Source organism: Hypanus sabinus (genome assembly GCF_030144855.1).
Source record: "Hypanus sabinus isolate sHypSab1 chromosome 24 unlocalized genomic scaffold, sHypSab1.hap1 SUPER_24_unloc_8, whole genome shotgun sequence".
NCBI classification, from domain to species: Eukaryota; Metazoa; Chordata; class Chondrichthyes; order Myliobatiformes; family Dasyatidae; genus Hypanus; species Hypanus sabinus.
In genome coordinates, this window is record NW_026778951.1 from 682,395 (window position 1) to 706,898 (window position 24,504).

General features: G+C 47.3%; 1 protein-coding gene across 3 annotated transcripts in view; it reads left to right on the plus strand.

Annotated features, from left to right (window-relative positions):
- The first annotated feature begins 4,737 nt into the window (after positions 1–4,737).
- The window catches only part of comta (catechol-O-methyltransferase a), a 64,535-nt gene continuing 44,768 nt past the window's right edge, over positions 4,738–24,504 (plus strand). Inside the window, exons 1-3 of one of the 3 annotated variants that reach the window (XM_059957691.1) lie at positions 4,738–4,995; positions 17,487–17,588; positions 23,727–24,006. In XM_059957691.1, the coding sequence (XP_059813674.1) occupies positions 17,538–17,588; positions 23,727–24,006 (331 nt within the window). In that variant the 5' untranslated portion in view covers positions 4,738–4,995; positions 17,487–17,537. Of the gene's footprint in view, positions 4,996–17,480; positions 17,589–17,673; positions 17,786–23,726; positions 24,007–24,504 lie in introns of those variants that run through there. The other 2 variants (XM_059957693.1, XM_059957692.1) reach the window with 2 other exon arrangements.

Genomic DNA, 24,504 nt, shown 5'->3' on the forward strand with positions numbered 1-24,504 from the left:
CAGGGGAGCTGGTGCAAGGTGGGGCTGGGGGGGGGGTGAAGATTGGGACAAAAGCTGTTGGTATGTGGAGGTGTGGATGATGGGTGCAGGGCAAGGAGGGGACAGTGGTAGCCTGTTGATTTGGAGGGGAAAGGGAGGAGGAGTAGAGTTGGTGTTGAGGGAGCATTGGCTGCCTCTGCACCTGGACGGGTGTGCTGACAGGGGTTGTGAACAGGAGGGCAATTGTCAAACCTATTAAAGAATTGGTTTAATTCATGGCTGCATTTCAAGGCTCTACAGCGAGGCTGACTGAAGCCAGTGATGTTCTTCATGCCCCTCCACGTGCTACCCTACCCAAACTCGTTCTCCAGCTCTCTCCTGTATTCCTCTTCAGCCACCTTGATCTTCTCCTTCAGCTCCCTCTGCATGTTTCAACTCCTCCCCGTCTCCTGATCTGTGGTTGAGGATCACTGGTGACCCATGGTTTTGTTGTCTTGATGGTATTGCAGTGTCCACACGGAAGCTGATGTAGCCAGCAATGCAATCAGTAAGTCAGTTAATGGCTCCAATCAGTAACCTCAGAGCAGCCCTCCAAGGTCTCGCTGGCCCCTGGAGACCATTTCCTTGCGATCCTGGTGGTAACTAGCTGTTGCTGTACTGTGGGATTATACATTTATTGGTGAACATGGGGAAGAAGATGGCACCAGGGAACAACACGGCCAAGGGTGACATTCTCCAGACGGTCCACAATGCTACTTCTGTTACCCCTTCTGCCCCTTTCAAATGTGGTTCTGCTGCTTTTGGAGGCTGTGATCTACGCTGAACCAAAGAGGATAACTTCACTTGCCCCATCATTGAAATGTTCCCACAACCCATGGACTCACTTTCAATGACTCTTCATCTCAAGTTCTCCATATGTATTTCTTATTTCTTCTTCTTACTGTTTGTATTATTCCTCAGCTCAAGCTGGTGAAACCCAAGGTACGGGCAGAGCCAAGCACGCTCATCTCTCAATTGCCAGGAACTTTTGGACTATTCTAGTGGTATTTAGTGTTGTGGCTTTCTAAAGATTTACATGAATATTACTAAGTAGTCCTAATTGTTTAATGCTATTGTGTAGTGACTTTGGGATGATACCAGTTGTATATAATACTATTGGGACAATGTTCAGGTTCCATAGTCCTTCAATTTCCCCTTTTAATTCAGCCTATTTCTGGTGTTTTTCATCATTATTATTATTACTATTTTATTTTCTCTCAGCTCAAGCTAAATAATAATAATTATTATCATTAATTTCTTTCTTTTTTGTATTTGCACGGTTTGTTGTCTTTTGCACACTGGTTGTCTGTCCATCCTGCTGGGTCTTTCATTGATTCTATTGTGAAGGAAGTGAATCTCAGGGTTGTATAAACCAGTAGATTTATGTACTTTGATAATAAATTTACTTTGAATGTTGCTTTATTATCCTGTAACAAGATGAAGAGATAAAACGGCAATTTCCTTTTGTGGATGGTTGAGAGTTAAGAGTGTAGTCCTGTTTCTGTGTACAAGGTCTGATGTTGTGAATTGATTTCTCCTATTCTTGTGATGTCTATTTGTGAGGAGTTTGAGGAGATTTGACTCATAGCAAAGAAAGCTCAGCAGCGTCTCTACTTTCTGCGAAGGCTGAGGAAAGTCCATCTCCCACCCCCCCATCCTCATCACATTCTACAGGGGTTGTATCGAGAACATCCTGAGCAGCTGCATCACTGCCTGGTTCGGAAATTGCACCGTCTCGGATCGCAAGACCCTGCAGCGGATAGTGAGGTCAGCTGAGAAGATCATCGGGGTCTCTCTTCCCACCATCACGGACATTTACACTACACGCTGCATCCGCAGAGCAAACAGCATTATGAAGGACCTCACGCACCCCTCATACAATCACTTCTCCCTCCTGCCGTCTGAGAAAAGGCTCCGAAGCATTCGGGCTCTCACAACCTGACTATGTAACAGTTTCTTCCCCCAAGCTATCAGACTCCTCAATACCCGAAGCCTGGACTGACACCTTGCCCTATTGTCCTGTTTATTATTTATTGTAATGCCTGTACTGTTTTGTGCACTTTATGCAGTCCTGGGTAGGTCTGTAGTCTAGTGTAGTTTTTTTTTCTGTGTTGTTTTTTACATAGTTCAATCTAGTTTTTGTACTGTGTCATGTAACACCATGGTCCTGAAAAACGTTGTCTCATTTTTACAATGTACTGTACCAGCAGTTATGGTCGAAATGACAATAAAAGTGACTTGACTTGATTTACAAACTCACTCTCTGCTCCACATTGACAAGTAACTGTCTGGGGCACCCTGGATGTTTCTGTGTGTACGGTACTGTGCAAAGCTGCAAATTTCACATCCTGTGCAATAGTGATAATAAGCCAGATTTTGATCACGAGAGTAATCAACAACTCCAGTAAATTCTCCATCACCCTTCCCCAGAGCAAGAATAGTGCCAAACAATGCAACCAGTTAAATGAAATTGCATTCCCTCGTACAACCATTAATATTCATGACAGATATTTCTCATCAGAAGTGTCTGTGAATATATTCATCACTGTGGAGATATCCGTGGTGAGGTGGGAAAATCATCACTATGCATCTTTTCAGTATTCTGCATACCTTTCCAGCATTTCCTTAAATCAAAACAATTCTTGAAATATTTATATGTCCCCGGCGTCAGCGTAAGAACGCAGATAACTCCTGATGAATGCTGATTTAGTAATGGGTATACAGGTCAGGTGCCATTAAGATTATTGATTGACAGTGTGAGTGAAGTGGATTATCAGTGAGAATGTAACGAGTTTCACAGGGCGCTGGGGAGAGGGGTCACTGAGGGACGGTGTGAGGGAACTGGTGGAGAGGGGTCACTGAGGGACGGTGTAAGGGAGCTGGGGGAGAGGGGTTACTGGGTGACGGTGTGAGGGAGCTGGATTAACATCAGTGACACAGGGCGCTGGGGGAGAGGGGTCACTGAGCGACAGTGTGAGAGAGCTGGATTAACATCAGTGGGGATACAGTCAGTTACAGGACGCTGGGGGAGAGGGGTCACTGAGGGACGGAGTGAGGGAGCTGGATTAACATCAGTGGGGATACAGTCAGTTACAGGACGCTGGGGGAGAGGGGTCAGTGAGGGATGGTGTGAGGGAGCTGGATTAACGTCAGTGGGGATACTGTCAGTAACACAGGACGCTGGGGGAGGGGGGTCACTGAGGGATGGTGTGAGGGTGCTGGAATAATGTCAGTGGGGATACAGTCAGTAACAAAGGGCGATGGGGGAGAGGGGTCACTGAGCGACAGTGTGAGGGAGCTGGATTAATGTCAGTGGGGATACAGTCAGTAACAAAGGGTGATGGGGGAGAGGGGTCACTGAGCGACAGTGTGAGGGAGCTGGATTAACGTCAGTGACACAGGACGCTGGGGGAGAGGGGTCACTGAGGGACGGTGTGAGGGAGCTGGATTAACATCAGTGGGGATACAATCAGTGACACAGGGCGCTGGGGGAGAGGGGTCACTGAGGGATGGTGTGAGGGAGCTGGATTAACGTCAGTGACCCTGGGTGCTGGGGGTGAGGGAATTACATTAAATATAGTTTGTCTCCTGGGACAGCAGTCGTTGAGCTAAAGTCACTGACACAGGGTGCTTGGGAGAAGTGTTTGTGTTTGATAAAGTAGATGTGAAACTGAATAGTGATTTATTTAGTAATTCTCACTGAAACCGTAGTGTATTGAATGCAGGGATAGAGTGGAGACGGCATGGCTGCTTTGCATAGTGGGGGAGTCTAGCACCAGATGGTGCAGCCTCAATAATTCCTTTAGAGCAGACATGAGGAGGAAGTTCTTCAGCTAGATGGTGTGAATCCATTTCCACTGGTGTCTTGGAGGCCAAATCATTGGGTAGGATTAAAACAGAGTTTGATACGTTTTCCATTCAGTGAAAAGATTAATGTATGCATCATTTCTGACATAATTAATCCAAAAGCCCCGTGTACAAAACTTATATTTCAAATCCCTCAGACCTTCAGCCACTGTGTTCAAAACATGAAGGTGTTTTTCCTTGCTCCCTCGTGTGGCAGTGATTCCTGTTGGAGAGTTTGTGCGTAGAAAATGGAATAACACCCTTTGTTATTATTATTATATCCTTTATTATTATGGAATAATACCCTTTGACCCACGAAGTGGTGCCGGCCTTTTCGACCTTGAGGTCAGATGACATAGAAGCAGAATGAGGCCATTCGACCCAATGTCTGCTCCACCGCTCCATCATGGCCGATCCCATCCACCCCAGTCTCCTGCGTATTGCCCGTAACTCCTCATGCCCTGACTAATCGAGAACCTATCAACGGTTGCCCTAAATATACCCACTTGGCCTCCACGACCGACTGTAGTAACGAATTCCACAGCTGGCGAGTGAAGTTCCGTTCCAAATGGACGCCCCTCTATTCCAAGACCCTCTGGTCTCAGTGGTCTGCCCCACTGTAGGAACCGCCGACATCCCGCAACCACCTTACAAATCACGTCCGTGTATGTTAGCGAGGACATCGTCTGACAGGTCGGCAACCCCTGATTGAAACTCACGACTCAGGTGTTGTACATTGTAGAGATAAGTACTTTGACGATCAGAGGCATAAACAACTGATTGTTTAAAATCCTTCCCCCCTCCCGTCCAATGCTGGCTAACTTGCACCGTGAATCAGTAAACAAACTGTAGCACACATAATCCTCTTGCAAAACAGTTCGTCACGCTGCACTGTACAATCGGGTTTTTGTTTCTGATCTCGAGTGATTCGCTTTCCAGACAGTCCCCTTGCTGACCAACCATAACACACACCAGCCAAGTGTGCTGGAACGGAGCCACGCAGAATCCCCTGTGGCTCACTAATTTCCAACGTTGCAGCGGCTGTTTTTCCCGTGTTGGTTGTCCAGAGAGAGAGAGACTCGAGAATCACTTCTCCAGTGAATATCACGGAGAGGAGGAAGTCATTTAGAGGTAAGTCCGGCAGAAACTGGTAAATGTTTTTCTTAACAAAATGTGTTCTGCACACAACAGGTAGGTTTAGCCTTCATGGGTCAGAGTATGGATGTTCATGTTGAAATTGTAGAAGATGTTGGTGAGGCCTAATTGCAGTTTCTGTCACCTACTTACGGGAAAGGTTTAAGTAAAGTTGCAAGAAGTACAGAAAAAAGTTTACAAGGATGTTGCTGGGATTGGATGACCCCAGTTAGAATGAAAAATTGAATAGGTTAGGACTTTAGCCCTTGGGAGTTAGAAAACTGAGGGTAGATTTGACAGAGCTATACTGAATTATGAGGGAAAAAGCAAGCAGGCTTGTTGAGTGGTCTTTTTGTAAAGTAGAAGTTACCACAAGGCTTTTCCCACTGAAGTTGAGTGGAGGTCATGTGTTAAGGGTGAAAAGTTTAAGAGGAACTTGAGGGGAAACTTTTTCACTCAGAGGGTTGTGGAATGAGCTGCCATCAGGGGGGTGAGGTTGATTTCAATGTTTCAGAGAAGTTTGGATAGATACACGGATGGGAGGGGCGTGGAGGGCTGTGGTCCGGGTGCAGGTTAATGGGACTAGGCAGTTTAAAGGGTCTACTTGACTAAGTCTCTGTAATTTTCAGAAGTCAGCTTCTGAAATGTACTTCCTTGGATCTGTATTTAAAAACAACTTCCTCACCCCAGTACGACCAAAGCAGTGAAGTCTTTTTGCAGACTGGTCACTTTCTCTGCAACACTTGACAAAGAACAGCTCAGACTGCAACAGGATGCTGCGGACCCACATAATGATAATGGGGCTTACGGGGCAGCAGGTCACAAGCTGACATCAAGTTTGGGGACGCAGGAGTTTCTCTCCTATGCAATGTCTTAACTAGTTGCCCTCAGCCGACAGTAGCTGCAAGCTTTTTTAAACTCCATTTGGCAGACTGTTTTAAACACCATTCACAGCCTCTCACCTCTGGGCGGGAAGGCTTCACAGAGACTTCAAAGGTTTAAAGCTTTAAAGCTGTAAAGACTTTAAAGCTTTGAAGGTTGTGGGGCCAGTCTTAGGAAGGGTGTGCAAGGCTGGCAGCCTGTGTTGTGTAACAGCGGATGAAAATAAACCCTTGTGTTTGGGCGGCATTGTCTCCTTTTAGTCCCTGTGCAATGCTGATGTGGAACTGGTGGGTCCCTTCCCCTCCTCCCACAGTTTCATGCATCCCCTGACCATGGTGGACCGACCGTATGGTCCAGGCATTCAGTTTGTTCAGTTTGGCACCCCACCTGACCACAGTCCCCAATTTACATCAGACCTCTGGGCCACAATGGCCCAGAACCGTGATGTTAAACTTCACCACATCACAGCTTTCCAATGTCCTGTGCTAGCAAATTCACTGTTCCTTAGAGGTTCCTCTGACAGGCCCCCAGGTGGTTGAGTGTAGGCATGGGTCCTGCTGGGGCTTAGAACGGTTCCAAAAGAGGACCTCAGTGCTCTGCAGTTGAGTTGGTAAGGGTACCGGGTGAGTTTTATTCCTGATCCCATGACCGTCTGCGTTCCACCTCCTCAGTAAACTCAGTACTTTTTACACCTTTTCCTGTTGTGGCATACAGAACTCTCGGGTTCCTGTTGACTCATTTTTGTCTGCCATGATGCACATCAACACCCACTTATAATGGCCCATTCCACATTTTGGAATGGGGCAAAAAGACTTTTATTGTAGATGGGAAGGGTAAGCCTTAAACCTGCTGGATGGTTTCCCTACCCTACTTCTGACATCACAACTTGACCACCCTTGTCCCCTGGATGAGCCAGAGGCACCCGCCATTACTCCAAACAAAGCACATGGGACCCGAGCCAGGCGTGAGCTCCAGTCAAACTCTCAATGACGGTTTTGGTGAATTCCGGGAGGGCTGTGCGGGGTAATGACTATAATAGAAACTGTTCTACATACTTCACCAACACCACTACTGAGTTTTTGTGTTCACTTTAAGCGACGGTGCCTGAGGTCGTGACATCAGGGTAAGGGTGACTGCTTTTGGTTTGTTCGTAAAGGGCTGTGGCTTTTGTTAAGCACATAAAGTGACTCTCATGTTTGATTCACAAAATCCTACACGCACATGTGACCAATTCACCAGTACGTCTTTGGATGTGGGAGGAAACCGGAGCACTGAGAGGAAAGATGTGGCAATGCGGAGAACGTAGAAACTCCCTGTAAACAGTGGCAGGAATTTAACCCGGGTCGTTGGTGTTGTGATAGTGTTAAGCGACACAAGCAGATCATGTTTCCGATGCTGGTCTGAGGTTGCTTGGGTTCCGTATGGTGTCACGAGGTGCACTGGCATCGTCAGAACTCAAGTGTGGACTTCGATGCAGAGACGAGTTTATTCATGGCAATTCCAACAGAACATCAGTTGAACGACCCCATGAGATGTAATGTTCTGAAAGCGAGGACTCTGTGATGAGCACTAATCAGGTGCCCGTTTAAATAATACAAGTAACATAGAATCCCAAATAAACTTAAGTTCAAGGAGAAAACATTGCAGGAGACCGCATTACAAAGAAAGAGTCGCTTGGAAAATATCACAAGGAATTCTAAATGATTAACGAATCTCGTTAAACAACAATGCACCAGTCATGTGCTTCAAGGCTCTCTGCACAGAAGCATGGAGAATTTTGGTGACCTCGACAACCCTGAGAACCTTAACAACGTCAAAAACCCCAGGAACCCCAAAGACCTAGAGAATCCCTGGAGCCTCACTGACCCCAACAACCCAGGGAACCCCAAAGACCCCAACAACTGCCAGAACCTCAATGACCCCAACAACCCCTGGAACCTCAAAGACCTAGAGAATCCCAAGAACCCCACGACCCCAACAACTCCCGGAACCCCAATGACCCCGACAACCCCCAGAACCCCAAAGACCTAGAGAATCCCAAGAACCCCAACGACCCCAACAACTCCCGGAACCCCAATGACCCCGACAACCCCCAGAACCCCAAAGACCTAGAGAATCCCAAGAACCCCAACGACCCCAACAACCCTCGGAACCTCAATGACCCCAACAACCCCCGGAACCTCAATGACCCCAACAACCCCCGGAACCTCAATGACCCCGACAACCCCGGGAGCCTCAATGACCCCGACAACCCCCGGAACCTCTCTGACCCCGACAACCCCCGGAACCCCAAAGACCGTGACAACCCCCAGAACCTCTCTGACCCCGACAATCCCCAGAACCCCAATGACCCCAACAACCCCCGGAACTTCAATGACCCCGACAACCCCTGGAACCTCAATGACCCCGACAACCCCCGGAACCTCTCTGACCCCGACAACCCCCGGAACCTCTCTGACGCCAACAACCCCCGGAACCTCTCTGACCCCAACAACCCCCGGAACCCCAAAGACCGTGACAACCCCCAGAACCTCTCTGACCCCAACAACCCCCAGAACCTCTCTGACCCCAACAACCCTGGGAGCCTCAATGACCCTGACAACCCCCGGAACCTCAATGACCCTGACAACCCCCGGAACCTCAATGACCCCAACAACCCCCAGAACCCCAATGACCCCGACAACCCCCAGAACCTCTCTGACCCCAACAACCCCCAGAACCTCTCTGACCCCAACAACCCTGGGAGCCTCAATGACCCCGACAACCCCGGGAACCCCAAAGACCGTGACAACCCCCGGAACCTCAACAGCCTTGAGAACCCCAAGAACTTTAATGACTTTGAAACCCCAGGAACCCTAATGACCTTGGGAACCCCAGTAACCTTAACAATTTTGATACCCCGAGAGCCATCATGACCTCGGCAACCCCGAGAGCCTAAATGACCTTGACCACCCCAGGAGCCATCAATATCGAGAACCCTGGGAACCTTGGCAAATATTGAGAACCTGGAGAACTCAACTACATTTATGCAACTGTATTCACTCAGGAGGCGGACACAGAGTCGATAGACACCGAGTAAGGCAAAATGGGATCAACTTCATGGACTCTGCAGGAGGACATGTTTGCTGTCTTGACACAAATTAGGATGGATAAATCCCAAGGGTTCCCTTAGATCCAATAGGAGGCAAGTGCAGAAATTTTCAGGGCCCCAGCAAAGATATTTAAATCATCCTTAATGACAGCTGAAGTACCAGAGGACTGCAGAATAGCCAAAGTTGTTCTGCTGTTTGAGGAAGCAAACCAGGAAATGATAGGCCAGTGAGCCTGACATTAGCAGTGGAAAAATTATTGGAAAGTTTTCTAAAGGACCAGATAGATTAGATTAGATTCAACTCTATTGTTGTTGTGCCAAGTACAGATACAAAGCCAATGAAATGCAGTTAGCATCTAACCAGAAATGCAAAGAATAATGTTATTTACAAAATAACTGTGAATAAAAAGTAAGTGCTACAGCACACAAATATGAAAGTACTGAGACAGTACAGTATGGGTGCAATACTGCTTAGCGCTGTGATGTGAGGTTCAGCAGGGTCACAGCCTCAGGGAAGAAGCTCTTCCTGTGCCTGCTGGTGCGGGAGTGGAGGCTCCTGTAGCGCCTACTGGATGGGAGGAGAGTAAAAAGTCCATGGTTAGGGTGAGATACATCCTTGATAATGCTTTTCGCCCTGCCCAGACAGCGTTTATGGTAGATGTTCTCAATGGTGGGCAATTGGGTGCTGATAATCTACTGGGCAGTTTCCACCATACGCTGGAGTGCTTTATGGTCTCATACGGGACAATTGCCATACCGTACTGAGATACAGTTGGTGAGTATGCTCTCAGTGGTACAGCGGTGAAAGTCCGTCAGTATCCTGGGACAGAGGTGAGCTTACTTGATGCTCCACAGGAAATAAAGCCACTGTTGCACCTTTTTGATCAGGATGGAGGAGTTCAGGGACTGGGTGAGATCCTCGGAAAAGTGGACACCGAGGAAAATGAAGCTTGATACACTCTCCACTACAGCTCTATTGTTGTAGATGGGGATGTGAAGTCCACAATGATCTCCTTGGTCTTCTGGGTGTTAAGGGCCAGGTTGTTGTCGGCACACCACACGGCCAGGTGCTGGACCTCGTCCCTGTAGGCCGTCTCGTCATCCCCTCTGATCAGGCCAATGTTGTCTGCGAACTTGATTACGGAGTTAGAACCATGTACAGGAACACAGTCATAGGTGAAAAGGGAGTACAGAAGAGGGCTCAGCACACAGCCTTAAGGCACACTGGTGTTCAGGGTGAGAGTGGAGGAGGAGAGGTTGTCTAACTTAATGGATTGGGGTCTGTTAGTCAGAAAGTTCAAGGTCCAATTGCAGAGAGATGAGTTGATATCAAGTTGGCCAGGTTTGGCGATCAGTTTGGAGGGGGTCACAGTATATAAGTATTTGGACAGACACGGACTGATTAAGGATAGTCAGTATGGCCTTGTGCATGGTTGGTCATGCCTAACCAATCTTACAGAGTTTTTCGGGGAAGTAACCAGTAAAGTTGACAAAGGCAAGGCAGTGGATGTTTTCTACGTGGACTTCAGGAAGGCATTTGACAAGGTCCTGAAGGGGAGGTTGGTCAAGAAGGTTCAGTCACTGGATTAGACACTGGCTTTGTGGCAGAAGCCAGAGAGTGGTAGTGGAGGATTGCTACTCTGAGTGGAGGCCTGTGACTAGTGGTGTGCCACAGGGATCAGTGCTGGGTCCATTGTTATTTGTCATCTGTATCAATGATCTGGATGATGATGTGGTAAACTGGATCAGCAAGTTTGCGGATGACACCACGATTTGGGGCGTAGGGGACAGTGAGGAAGGCTATCGAGGCATGGCAGAGGGATTTAGACCAGCTGGAAAAATGGACCAGATGAAATTTAATTTAGACAAGTCTGGCGTGTTGCACTTTGGTAGAACCAACCAGAGTAAGTTTTACATAGTGAATGGGAGGGCACTGAGAAGTGTGGTAGATCAAAGGGATCAGGGAATACAGGTCCATCATTCATTGAAAGTGGCATCATGGGTTAATTAATTTATTTATTGAGGTACAGCACGGAATAGGCCTTTCTGTCCCTTTGAGCCATGATGCTCTGTTTAATCCTAGCCTAATCATGGGACTTTACAATAACCATTTAATCTACTGAACTGGTACATTGTTGGGCTATGGAAGGAAACCCACGCGGTCATGGGGAGAACGAACAAATTCCTCACAAGCATTGGTGGGTATTGACCCCGGGTCACCTGTACTGTAAACACTATGCAGTATGGTTGTAAAGAAAGCTTTTGGCACATTGACCTTCAGAAATCAAAGTACTGAGTATAGGAGATGGGATGTTATGTTGAAGTTGTGTGAAGTGTCATATGAAGTACTACGTGGTGTTTTGGTCACCTGCCTACAGGAAAGAGGTAACCAAGGTTGAAAGAGTGCAGAGAAAATTTACCAGGATGTTGCTGGGTTGGAGGTCCTGAGTTGTAAGGAAAGATTGAATAGGTTAGGGCTTTATTTCTTAGAATGTAGAAGATTGAGGAGAGATTTGATAGAGGTATACAAAATTATGAGGGTAATTGCAAGCAGGCTTTTTTTCCCATGAAGGTTGGATGAAACTACAACTAGAGGTCATGGGTTAAGGGTGAAAGGTGAAAAGCTCAAAGGGAGGATGAGAAAATCTTTCCACTTAGAAGGTCATGAGTGTGAGGAATGAACTGCTAGACCAAGTGGTGCGTGTGAGCTCGATTTCAATGTGTAAGAGAAGTTTGGATAGGTACATAGATGGTAGGGGTATGGAGAGCTATGGTCCCGGTGCAGATTAATGGGAGTTGGCACTGATTAGATGGGCTAAAGTGTTTCTGTATGACTTTAGGGCTTGAACTTAGACCTGGAAAAATCCTTGAACATTGACAAGAAAAGTCCAGAACATGGACTCAGACCAGAGACTTGAGAAACTTGGAGCGTAGACCAGAGATACTCGGAATGTGGACTTGAGAATAGATTACATTCTCACCTGAAGCCGACTGATGTGAAAACGTCGCTGTTCAGCCTCTGCTGGGCCCATTACTTGGCAGGGTCCTTCTGTCACCGTGGGCTGGTACTGTTGTCAAGTCACTTTTATTGTCATTTCGACCATAACTGCTGGTACAGTACACAGTAAAAATGAGATGTTTTTCAGGACCATGGTGCTACATGAAACAGTACAAAAACTAGACTGAACTACGTAAAAAAAAGGGAAAAAAAACTACACTAGACTACAGACCTACCCAGGACTGCATAAAGTGCACAAAACAGTGCAGGCATTACAATAAATAATAAACAAGACAATAGGGCAGTAAGGTGTCAGTCCAGGCTCTGGGTATTGAGGAGTCTGATAGCTTGGGGGAAGAAACTGTTACACAGTCAGGTTGTGAGAGCTCGAATGCTTCGGTGCCTTTTCCCAGACAGTAGGAGGGAGAGAAGTTTGTATGAGGGGTGCGTGGGGTCCTTCATAATGCTGTTTGCTTTGCTGATTGATGCACCATCAATAACTCACACTGAGACGTAGGCGAGATATCGGCTTTTATTGACTGGAAGAAGGAACCAGGAGTGAGTGTCTATCATACAAGGTCCTGGAGACTGAGGCCGAGTGTCAGGCCGCAGGTCTCCTTTATACAGGGGCCTGTGGGAGGAGCCACAGGAGCAGTCAGCAGGGGCGTGTCCCGACAGGCACATAGTTCACCACACTGATGTAGCGTGTAGTGTCCGTGATGGCGGGAAGAGAGACCCCGATGATCTTCTCAGCTGACCTCACTATCCGCTGCAGGGTCTTGCGATCCGAGATGGTGCAATTTCCGAACCAGGCAGTGATGCAGCTGCTCAGGATGCTCTCAATACAACCCCTGTAGAATGTGATGAGGATGGGGGGTGGGAGATGGACTTTCCCCAGCCTTCGCAGAAAGTAGAGACACTGCTGGGCTTTCTTTGCTATGGAGCTGGTGTTGAGGGTCCAGGTGAGATTCTCCCCCAGGTGAACACCAAGGAATTTGGTGCTCTTTACGATCTGTACCGAGGAGCCGTCGATATTCAGCGGCGAGTGGTATCTCCGTTTTGGAACATAAGCGCAGAGTAAAGGCAATGTAGAGATGGAGACCAGAGTTTATTCATGATAATTCCTCGGCTCAATGACATCACAAGATGTAACATTCTCAAAGCTAGGACTCCGCGATGGGCACCAGTCAGGTGTCCGTTTATAAAATATAAGTAACATGGAATCCTCGAGCCCGCCAAATAAACTTAACACGTTCAAACAGAGAACACCGCGGGAGACCGCATTACAGAGAATGAGTCGCTTGAGAGAAAAAAAATCACACGGAATTCTAAATGGTTCATTGTTAAACAGCAGTTCAGGTGCTCTAAAGACCTGAGACATGGAGCCCAATACTCTCCGGCTCCCCACACGAGCCCAACCAGCCCATTGAGCCGGACATTTCATAAGCATCCGTGGAAAAGAGGAAACAGTCGATATTCTGTTGCTCTAACATCTCATGTTTGAAACAGTCTCACAGTGAGAGTGGGCCTGCTCTCAGTCTTGCCTGACAGTTAGCACAGTGGCTGATCATCAATCGCCTTGTGTTTACCTTTGACCACAGGTCCTAGCTGAGTCAAGAGCTCCCTCGGTTGTGTTTATTTTTTTTAATCAATACCGCCTGGAACAGGCCCTCTGCGCTGGACCACCCCAGGATGCCCAACGAACCTGATTTAGCCCAGGATAGTTTGTACAATGACCATTTAACCTACCCGGTACATCTTCAGACTGTGGGAGGAAGCCAGAGCACCCAAAGAAAGCTCTCACATTCCATGGGAATGCCCTGCAGAGGATGCTGGCATTGAACTCCAAACTCTGAAGCCCCGAGTTGCAATGGTGTCCCCTGCTATGGCACATAACTTGGCAGTCAGCTGACATGGTGATTGCAGCCCAGCCCATCGCAGACAATGCACCTTTACAAGTAGTGCTGCCACAAGACATCAGCATGCATCACCAGGGACTCACGTCATGCGCGCTATGCCCTCTTCTAGTTACTACCAATGGGCAGGAGGTGCAGGAGCCTCAGGTCCCACACCACCAGGTTCAGGAACAGTTATTACCCCTCAATCATCAGGCTCCTGAACTTCACTCACCTCAACCCACAACCTATGGACTCGCTGTCAACTCGTGTTCTCAATGTTATTTATTCTTATAATTGTCGTCTTTTGCACACTGGTTGTTTGTCAGTTTTCATGTCTAATTTTTCATAGATTCTCAAGTATTTATTTTTCTTGTAAAATGCCTGTAGGAAAATGAATATGGGAGTAGTATGTGGTAAATAAACTCACTTTAATAAAAAATTAACTTTGATTTTTGACTCTCAGTTCCAATCCCTTGCCTGTGCTGTGCTCCTTTTATGACCTGCAAAGATTCTGCCCGACATCTAAAACTCTGACAAACTTGTACAGACAGATGTGTAGTGGAGAGTGTACTGACTGGTATGGAAACACCAATGGCCTTGAACGGAAAATCCAGTCCATCACGAGTAAAGCCTTCCCCACCACTGAGCACTTCCACACAGAGCGATGTCACAGGATCTTCAACCACCCAGCTCATGCTCTCTTCTCGCTGCTGCCTCCGGGAAGAAGGTACAGGAGCCTCCAGGTTCCAGAACGATTGCTACCCCTCAACCATCAGACTTCACCATCATTGTTCCCACAACCTATGAATTCAAGGATTTTTCATCTCATGATCTCAGTATTTCTGGATTAGTTTTTTTTTGTGTTTCACGTTTGTTGACTCTTGGACATTAGTGTTTGTCCATCCATTGGGTGGGGTCTTTCAATGGCTTTGTTGTTCTTCTTTGTACTTACCGTGAATACCCACATAAAGTACCGTGCAAACGTCTTAGACACATAAACCTGTATAGCTAGGCTGCCTAAGACTTTTGCACAGTACTGTATTTGTCAATGTGGAGCGGAGAGCCAGTTTGGAAATCTGGTGGGAGCAAAGGCTGCTGGGAATGGCGAGGGTGGAGTGCTGTGGGAGGGGTGTGGGACAGGAGGCAGAGAAGAGTGCCGGGGGGTGGGGGGTGAGGGGTGACAGGGCTGCAGACACATCCAGCCCTGAGACACCAGGCAAGGTTATTTGATTCCAAATTATTGATCATTATAGAATGTCTCTCCCTGCTTCCTGCTTCCTTCCCTTTCCGTTCCCCTTTTCCCGATGATGATTCCCCTCTCTCAACCCCCGACTCACTCTCAGTCCGCAACAGAGACCCATATCAGCATCAGATTTCTCATCACTCACACATGTCATGAAACACTGTGCAAAGCTCTTTGGCATTCTAGATGTCTATACATGCCGAAGATCTTTGCACAGTGCTGTATGTACTTGGATAATAAATTTACCGGGCTCTCCTGCCAACAGAGTTCACTCAGCACAACACCTTGTCAGTGTCATCCCTCCAACTGATCGGCACTCCCTGAGCTGCTGAAGTCATAGACGCCACTGTTGTTACCAAAGGTGCTGTATTGGACCTGTCGAAAGTGTGGAACTCCCTCAGCAGTGTCCGTGGAAATGCGAGTTTATTGTCAGATGCAAAAGCCCGTGTATGTGCTAGAGCAGTCAAAACAAAAACTTCCTTTGCACAGCACTACAGAAACACAACATTCACAAGACAAACGTAAAGATAAATAACACACCACCTTTACAAGAAAGAACACAATTAGAAAGAAGATCTGTTCCAGTGCGATGTGATCGAAGTGCGTCTAAAACTTTGGCAAACTTCTATAGACGTGTAGTGGAGAGTATATTGACTGGCTATGTCACAGCCTGCTATGGAAACACTAATGCCCTTGAACGGAAAATCCTACAAAAGTAGCGTATTACGCACAGCCCGGTCCATCGAGCGTAAAGCCTCCTCCACCACTGAGCACATCCACAGGGAGTGATATCTCAGGAAAGCAGAATCCATCATCAGGGACCCCACTGCCCAGGTCATGCTCTCTTCTCAGTGCTACTGTCGGGAAGGAGGAACAGGAGCCACAGGTCTCACACCACCGGGTTCAGGAACAGTTATTACCCCACCAACAGGCTCTTAAAACCAAATGGGATAACGTCACTCAACTTCAATTGCTCCATCTCTGAACTGTTCTCACAACTCAAGGACTCTTCACCTCATGTTCTTGATATTTATTTATCATTAATTTTTTTCTTTCTGTGTTTGCACAGTTTATACGTTGGTTTAATGCCCAGGTTGGTGTGGTCTTCCATTGACTCTAGTATGGGTTTTAGCACCTTACAGATGACGTTGGAATTGAACTTGGAACTCCAACTGCTTTGCTACCATGTTGTACATTGCTCAAACAGTGCACCGTTCCTTCAGCATTAACACTCATATTTCCTCATATTTCTTAGAATTCATATATTCTTCATATACCTTCTTAGAACGTGGACAATACCTACAACAACCTGTCCCAGCAAAGGATGTGATGTTGAGGCTGCACCTGGAATATTGTGAGCAGTTTTGGGCCCCTCGTCTAGGAAAGGATGTGCTGACATTGCAGGTGGTCCTGAGGTTGACCCTAGGAATGAAAGGTTTATCATATGACGAGCGTTTAATGGCTCTGAGCCTGCAGTCAGTTTAGAAGAACTGTGGTGGTGGGGGTCGGGGGGCAGAATTCTGATTGGAACCTACTGAATATTTGAAGTCCTAGATGGTGAATGTGGAGGTGATGTTTCCTGTACTGAGAGTCTAGGTCAGGGGTCGGCAAACCGCGGCTCCGGAGCCGCATGCAGATCTTTCATCTCTGTGCTCACCTTTCCTGAGCTGGAACAGCCAGAGTGGCTGGAAAAGCTACCTTTCATGGTAGACATGACAGTGCACCTGAACAAGCTGAACACAGCTCTTCAGGGGAAAGGACGCAGAGCCCTGCACATGTTGGAGGATGTTTTGGCATTCAAGGGCAAGTTGACAGTGCTTGCCAGAGATTTACAGAAAGGCACATTGTCTCACTTCCCCAATTTGAGAGAGTTCAAACAAGCTCATGAAATGATAAATTCGGACTATTTACATTCTGCAATCATCGCAATGCAAACATCGTTTGGGAAACGCTTCTGTGAGTTCAGAGAGGAAAAGAACACATTATCCTTCCTGGTCACTCCCCTAAGCATCGATCCATCCCTACTGAATACGACTGCATTGGCAGGTGTGAGTCAACCTGATCTTGAGATGGAACTGGCCGACATAGCCGACAAAGACATATGGGTGTCCAAGTTTAGACGCTTGACAGCAGACCTTGAAGATGTTGCCCGTCAGAAGGCCGTTCTTGCTCAGAATCACAAATGGTGTGATATTGAAAACCTCCTCAAACCGGACAAACTTGTGTTTGAAACATGGAATGCTATCCCCGACATTTATGTAAACATTAAAAAGTATGCGCTTGGAGTCCTGTCAATCTTTGGATCCACATATGTATGTGAGCAGGTGTTCTCCAACATGAACTTTATTAAAAACAAGCATCGCGCATGCTTCACAGATGACAGCTTGCGATCCTGTGTAAAGATGAAGGTGACATCATACAGCCCTGATGTGCAGACGCTGTGCGCTGAGGTCCAGGAGCAGAAATCCCATTAACCAAGTATGATAAATATTTTAATTGCCTAATATTTTACGTATATTCATATTTTTTCATTGTTCAGTGAAATAGTCCTTTTATTTTTCAGGTTGACAGCTGGCTGACGTTATTTTTGGTTTGCTGCTGGCGGACAATTTAAGTTTGGCGTTTTTCATAAATACAAGAAGGACTCAAATAGACATTGAGTATTTTACTTAAAAGTAACCTTCAACCCAACGTCTTTTTTTCAGAGTTCAAAATGTTTTTGTTGCATGCAGAAATGTAATTTCGTTTTCTCTGCAGGAGTTCATCGATTTCATAAATGCAACACATTATAGTTTGTTTATACATAGCATAAAGGCAAAAAAACATTGTATGCAGTGTTATTTCATTTTAAATGTCAAACGGGTTTTGCGGCTCCCAGTGTTTTCTTTTCTGTGGGAAATGGGTCCAAGTGGCTCTTTCAGTGGTAAAGGTTGCCAACCCCTAGTCTGGGACCAGAGGGCACAGCCTCAGAAAGCCAGAACACAGATGAGGAGGAATTTCTTTAGCTAGAAGCTGGTGAATCATTGTCACGGAGAGCTGCAGAGGCCAAGTCATTGGATGCAAGTACAATGCAAAGGTCTTAAGCCCATATATATCCAGGGGGCCTAAAACTTTGCACAGAACTGTCAACATGGAGCAGAGAATGAGTTTGTAAATCTGCCAGGGTCAAAGACAGTTGGGAATGGCAAGGGTGGAGTGCGATGGGACGGGTGGCAAAGGAGGAGTGTCAGAGGCTGGGGGTGGCGCAGGTGCAGACACACCCAGCCCTGAGACGCCAGGCGAGGTAATTTGATTCCAAACAATTGGGTTATTGATCTTTACAGAATGTGCTTCCTGCTCCCTCCCTCCTCTGTTCCCCTTTTCCCAACCAATCTCCAATCCCTCTTCCAATCCCCTTCCCATTCCCAGTCCACAATAGAGACCCATATCAGAATCAGGTTTATCAACAGTCACATATGTCGTGAAATTTGTTTTCTTTTGTGGCAACAGTAGGGTGCAATACATAAAATTACTATACAGTACTGTGCAAAACCCTAGCACATGCCTAAGACTTTTGCAAGTATTGTATTGTAATGCTGATAGGTTCATGATTAGTCAGAGCATGAAAGGTGATGTGGAGAGGGTAGGAGAATGGGGCTGAGAGGGATAATAACTCAACCATTGTCAAATGACCTAATTTGCTCCTATGCCTTGTGGTGGTATGGTGCCTGCCAGACCCACTTGCCTGCTTTAAGCCCATAAGCCACCTGGACCCCTCTCTTTGTGTACTGAACCAAATGCTATTGTATCTCACATTGAAATAATGCAATTGTATCTGCCATTATAGCCCCTCCCCTCTTCCAGGTAGTATCTTGGTGAATCTCTTTGGCTCTCTCTTTCTCTATTGCTATCACATCCTCACTGTGGTTGATGACCAGTATTGTACATGCCAAATGAGGTCAAAGCTTTGTACAACCTCAAGATATCCCAACTCTTATAGACAATGACTTATCCTATGAGAGCATGTGTATCAGCCGCCTTTCTAAAGCTCAGTAAATGTATTATCAAAGTAGACATATGTCACCCCTAAACAATCCTGAGATTCGCTTTTCTGAGGGAATTATCAGTAAATAGAATTAATGAGAGACTGCACACAACAGGATGGACAAAAAAAGGCAACAAAATGTGTAAATACAAAAAAGAATGAATAAATAAGTAAATAAATAAACAAACAAACAATCAAACAAACAAACAAACAAACAAACAAACAAGCAAGCAAGCAAGCCGTGAGAATCAAGAACATGAGATGAAGAGACCTTGAAAATGAGTCCGAAGTTTGTGAAACAGTTCAGTGATTGGGCAATGAAGTTATCCCCATTGGTTCAAGATCTTGGCATCTTATCCACTTGACTCATGAATGAAAGTTCATAGTTCCCTGAAAGTGATGCTACTTCAATCCCAAGGTCTCTCTCTATGTCATTGCTCCTAACGTCCCCACCACTCACTCCATGTCTTACCAGAATTTGAGTATATATATCTTCTAGCCCCATGCCGAACCATTTAAACTGCCTACTCTCATCGACCTGTATCCGGACCCCACAATCCGTACCCTTTCACTCCTCCAGCTGTAGTCCCACCCAACCTCAGTGGAAAAAGCTAGCTTCCATTACACTATCTACTTCCCTCATAATTTTGTAAACCACCATCAAATCTCCTCTCAATCTTCTACGTTCCAAGAAATAAACTCCTAACCTATTCAATCTTTCCTTATAAATCAGGTCCAGTCCTGCCATTGTCCTTGTAAGTTTTCTTGGTTCTCTTTAAACCTTTCTATAAAACCATGTAACAATTACAGCACGGAAACAGGCCATCTCGGCCCTTATAGTCCGTGCCGAACGCTTACTCCCACCTAGTCCCACCGACTTGCACTGTCCATAACCCTTCATTCCTTTCCTGTCCATACACCTATTTTACTTTAAATGACAATACCAAACCTGCCTCTACCACTTCTACTGGAAGCTCGTTCCACACAGCTACCAATCTCTGAGTAAAGAAATCCCCCCTCGTGTTACCCTTAAACTTTAGCCCCCGAACTCTCAACTCGTGTCCTCTTGTTTGAATATCCCCTACTCTCAATGGAAAAAGCCTATCCACATCAACTCGATCTATCCCCCTCATAATTTTAAATACCTTTATCAAGTCCCCCCTCAACCTTCTACGCTCCAAAGAATAAAGACCTAACTTGTTCAATCTTTCCCTTAACCTAGGTGCTGAAACCCAGGTAACATTCTAGTAAATCTTCTCCGTACTCTCTCTGTTTTGTTGACATCTTTCCTATAATTTGGTGACCAGAACTGTACACAATACTCCAAATTCAGCCTCACCAATGCCTTGTACAATTTTAACGTTGCATCCCAACTCCTATACTCAATGCTCTGATTTATAAAGGCCAGCATACCAAAAGCTTTCTTCACCACCCTATCCACGTGAGATTCCACCTTCAGGGAACTATGCACCATTATTCCTAGATCACTCTGTTCTACTGCATTCTTCAATGCCCTACCATTTACCATGTATGTCCTATTTGGATTATTCCTACCAAAATGTAGCACCTCACATTTATCAGCATTAAACTCCATCTGCCATCGTTCAACCCACTCTTCTAACTGGCCTAAATCTCTCTGCAAGCTTTGAAAACCTACTTCATTATCCACAACGCCACCTATCTTAGTATCAGCTGCATACTTACTAATCCAATTTACCACCCCATCATCCAGAACATTAATGTATATGACAAACAACACTGGACCCAGTACAGATCCCTGAGGCACACCACTAGTCACCAGCCTCCAACCTGACAAACAGTTATCCACCACTACTCTCTGGCATCTCCCATCCAGCCACTGTTGAATCCATTTCCTGTAGGTAGGTGATCATAACTGCACACAACGCCAGTAGGCCTCACCAACGTAGACCTCAGCTGGCACCATCTTATCCAGAAAACAGCTTTCCCAAAATTTTCTCCCACCTCCATTGTAATCTGTAGAAATTGTCTCAATGAGCTCCCTTGTGTGCTTTCAAAAAAAATTCTATCCTCATCGAAGTCCCTTGCACAATCCCAATAAATTCACATTCTCCAGCACTCTAACATTATTGCTTGGGAAGCTGGAACACCGTGCACCAACGTTAGAAGACACAAGCCGGTCTGCACTTGGAGCATTGGATGCAGTTCAGATCATCACACTTCCGGATGGGTCTGCTTATTCGACCAATAGTGCAGAGGAGATTTTCTAAGATGATTAGTTTGGAAGATGGATGGGGAGAAACTGGACAGGCTGGGCTTCAGAAGGACTGGAAAGGAAGGAGGAAAATGCTAGAATAAAAAGGGTAAGGGAGGGGGAGGATGTCATCCCACTTCCTTCTCGGTCCTGACACACCCTGTCACACCCTGACACACCCTGTCACCTGCTCGTTCATTTCCATAAAAGCTGCTTGACTTGCTGAGTCCCTGCAGCATTTCATCTGCGTGGCTTTGGATTTCCAGCATCCGCAGAATTTCTCACTTTTATTGTAAAAAGTTGTTTACAGACCAGTGCAGTAACCAAGATCATAGAAAGAGGGGATTGGGACAGAATAGCTCTGACATAGTTGTCTTTTAAATTTGTAGAGATGGTTTTTGAGGATAGAGAGGAGAGTTAGAGGTCATGTTGGGGCGTAGGGAAAGGGATATAGGGGAGTTAGAGGTCAGATTAGGGTTTGCGGCAGGGATGAGGGGTGTAAGAAGTCAGATTGGGGTTTAGGATCAGGGATATGGGGAAGTTAGAGGTCAGATTAGTGTTTAGGGACAGGGATGAGGGGAGTGAAAGGTCAGATTAGGGTTTAGGGACAGGGATGTGGGGAGTTAGAGGTCAGATTAGGGTTTAGGGACAGGGGTGTGGGGAGTTAGAGGTCAGATTAGGGTTTAGGGACAGGGGTGTGGGGAGTTAGAGGTCAGATTAGGGTTTAGGGACAGGGGTGTGGGGAGTTAGAGGTCAGATTAGGGTTTAGGGACAGGGGTGTGGGGAGTTAGAAGTCAGATTAGGGTTTAGGGACAGGGATGTGGGGAGTTAGAGGTCAGATTAGGGTTTAGGGACAGGGATGTGGGGAGTTAGAGGTCAGATTAGGGTTTAGGGACAGGGGTGTGGGGAGTTAGAGGTCAGATTAGGGTTTGCGGCAGGGATGAGGGGTGTAAGAAGTCAGATTGGGGTTTAGGATCAGGGATATGGGGAAGTTAGAGGTCAGATTAGTGTTTAGGGACAGGGATATGGGGAAGTTAGAGGTCAGATTAGGGTTTAGGGACAGGGATGAGGGGTGTAAGAAGTCAGATTGGGGTTTAGGATCAGGGATGTGGGGAGTTAGAGGTCAGATTAGGGTTTAGGGACAGGGATGAGGGGAGTGAAAAGTCAGATAGGGTTTAGGGACAGGGATGTGGGGAGTTAGAGGTCAGATTAGGGTTTAGGGACAAGGATATGGGGAGCTAGAGGTCAGATTAGGGTTTAGGGACAGGGATATGGGGAGTTAGAGGTCAGATTAGGGTTTAGGGACAGGGATGAGGGGAGAGTAAGAGGTCAGGACAGAGACCAGTCCTCGACTACTGATGCACCATCAATAACTCACACTGAGACGTAAGGCAAGATATCGGCTTTTATTGACTGGAAGAAGGAACCAGGAGTGAGTGTCCATCATACTATGTCCTGGAGACTGAGGCTGAGCGTCAGGCCTCAGATCGTCTTTATACAGAGGCCTGTGGGAGGAGCCACAGGAGCAGTCAGCAGGGGGTGTGTCCACAGGGGTCTGTGGGAGGAGCCACAGGAGCAGTCAGCAGGGGGCGTGTCCACAGGGGTCAGTGGGAGGAGCCACAGGAGCAGTCAGCAGGGGGCGTGTCCACAGGGGTCTGTGGGAGGAGCCACAGGAGCAGTCAGCAGGGGGCGTGTCCACAGGGGCCTGTGGGAGGAGCCACAGGAGCAGTCAGCAGGGGGCGTGTCCACAGGGGTCAGTGGGAGGAGCCACAGGAGCAGTCAGCAGGGGGCGTGTCCACAGGGGCCTGTGGGAGGAGCCACAGGAGCAGTCAGCAGGGGGCGTGTCCACAGGGGTCAGTGGGAGGAGCCACAGGAGCAGTCAGCAGGGGGCGTGTCCACAGGGGTCAGTGGGAGGAGCCACAGGAGCAGTCAGCAGGGGGCGTGTCCACAGGGGTCAGTGGGAGGAGCCACAGGAGCAGTCAGCAGGGGGCGTGTCCACAGGGGTCAGTGGGAGGAGCCACAGGAGCAGTCAGCAGGGGGCGTGTCCACAGGGGTCAGTGGGAGGAGTCACAGGAGCAGTCAGCAGGGGGCGTGTCCACAGGGGCCTGTGGGAGGAGTCACAGGAGCAGTCAGCAGGGGGGCGTGTCCACAGGGGTCTGTGGGAGGAGCCACAGGAGCAGTCAGCAGGGGGCGTGTCCACAGGGGCCTGTGGGGGGAGCCACAGGAGCAGTCAGCAGGGGGCGTGTCAACAGGGGCCTGTGGGGGGAGCCACAGGAGCAGTCAGCAGGGGGCGTGTCCAGACAGGCACATAGTTCACCACAACTACATTAACCAATTTGTTTGAACCATTCCCCTGCAGATGTGCCTTGTGATCGCAGTGAGCTTGGTGATCACCAGCTGTGTGATTCTGTTGACGGTGGCTCGTTTGCTGAGCCGGAACAAGGGCAAACTGGCTCTGCTGTGGCACGACGGTATATACATCTGCCTGCGGGACTGGCTGACCCACAGCACCCAGCCCGAGCGTATGCTGAAGTACGTGCTGGACAAAGCTAGACCCGGCAACCCAGAGAGCGTGGTGGACACTATCGACGAGTTCTGCAAGAGCATCGAGTGGGCCATGAACGTGGGTGATGAGAAAGGCAGGTACCACTCCCTTCCAGAGCATTAAACCAGATGTCCTGTCACTTAACATCCCTCACACAGGCAGTCAAACACCTGTGGGCTTTACGTAGAGGAGGGAATTACAGTAGCTGGGACCCAGGCATACCACAGCACAATGCTAGAAGTTGTGAAAGTATTGGAAAAGCGTAGATGTCTTGTGTGATGTTTCAGGCTGAGGCCCTTCTCTCGGGCAACGTCTTTGACTATTTATTCCCCTTCATAAATGCTGCCTGACCTGCTGAGTTCCTCAGGAATTTTGTGTGTCTTGCTCTCAACTTCCGGCATATGCAGAACTTCTTGTGCTGATAGTTATTTTATTTAATTAGAGATGCAGCACAAAATGGGCTCTTCCGGTTCAATTCAGCACTGCCCAGCAACCTGCCTATTTAACCCTAACCTAATCATGGGACCATTTACATAACCAGCTAACCCACTAGCCTATAAACAGGAGCACCCCGAGGAAACCTACACAGTCA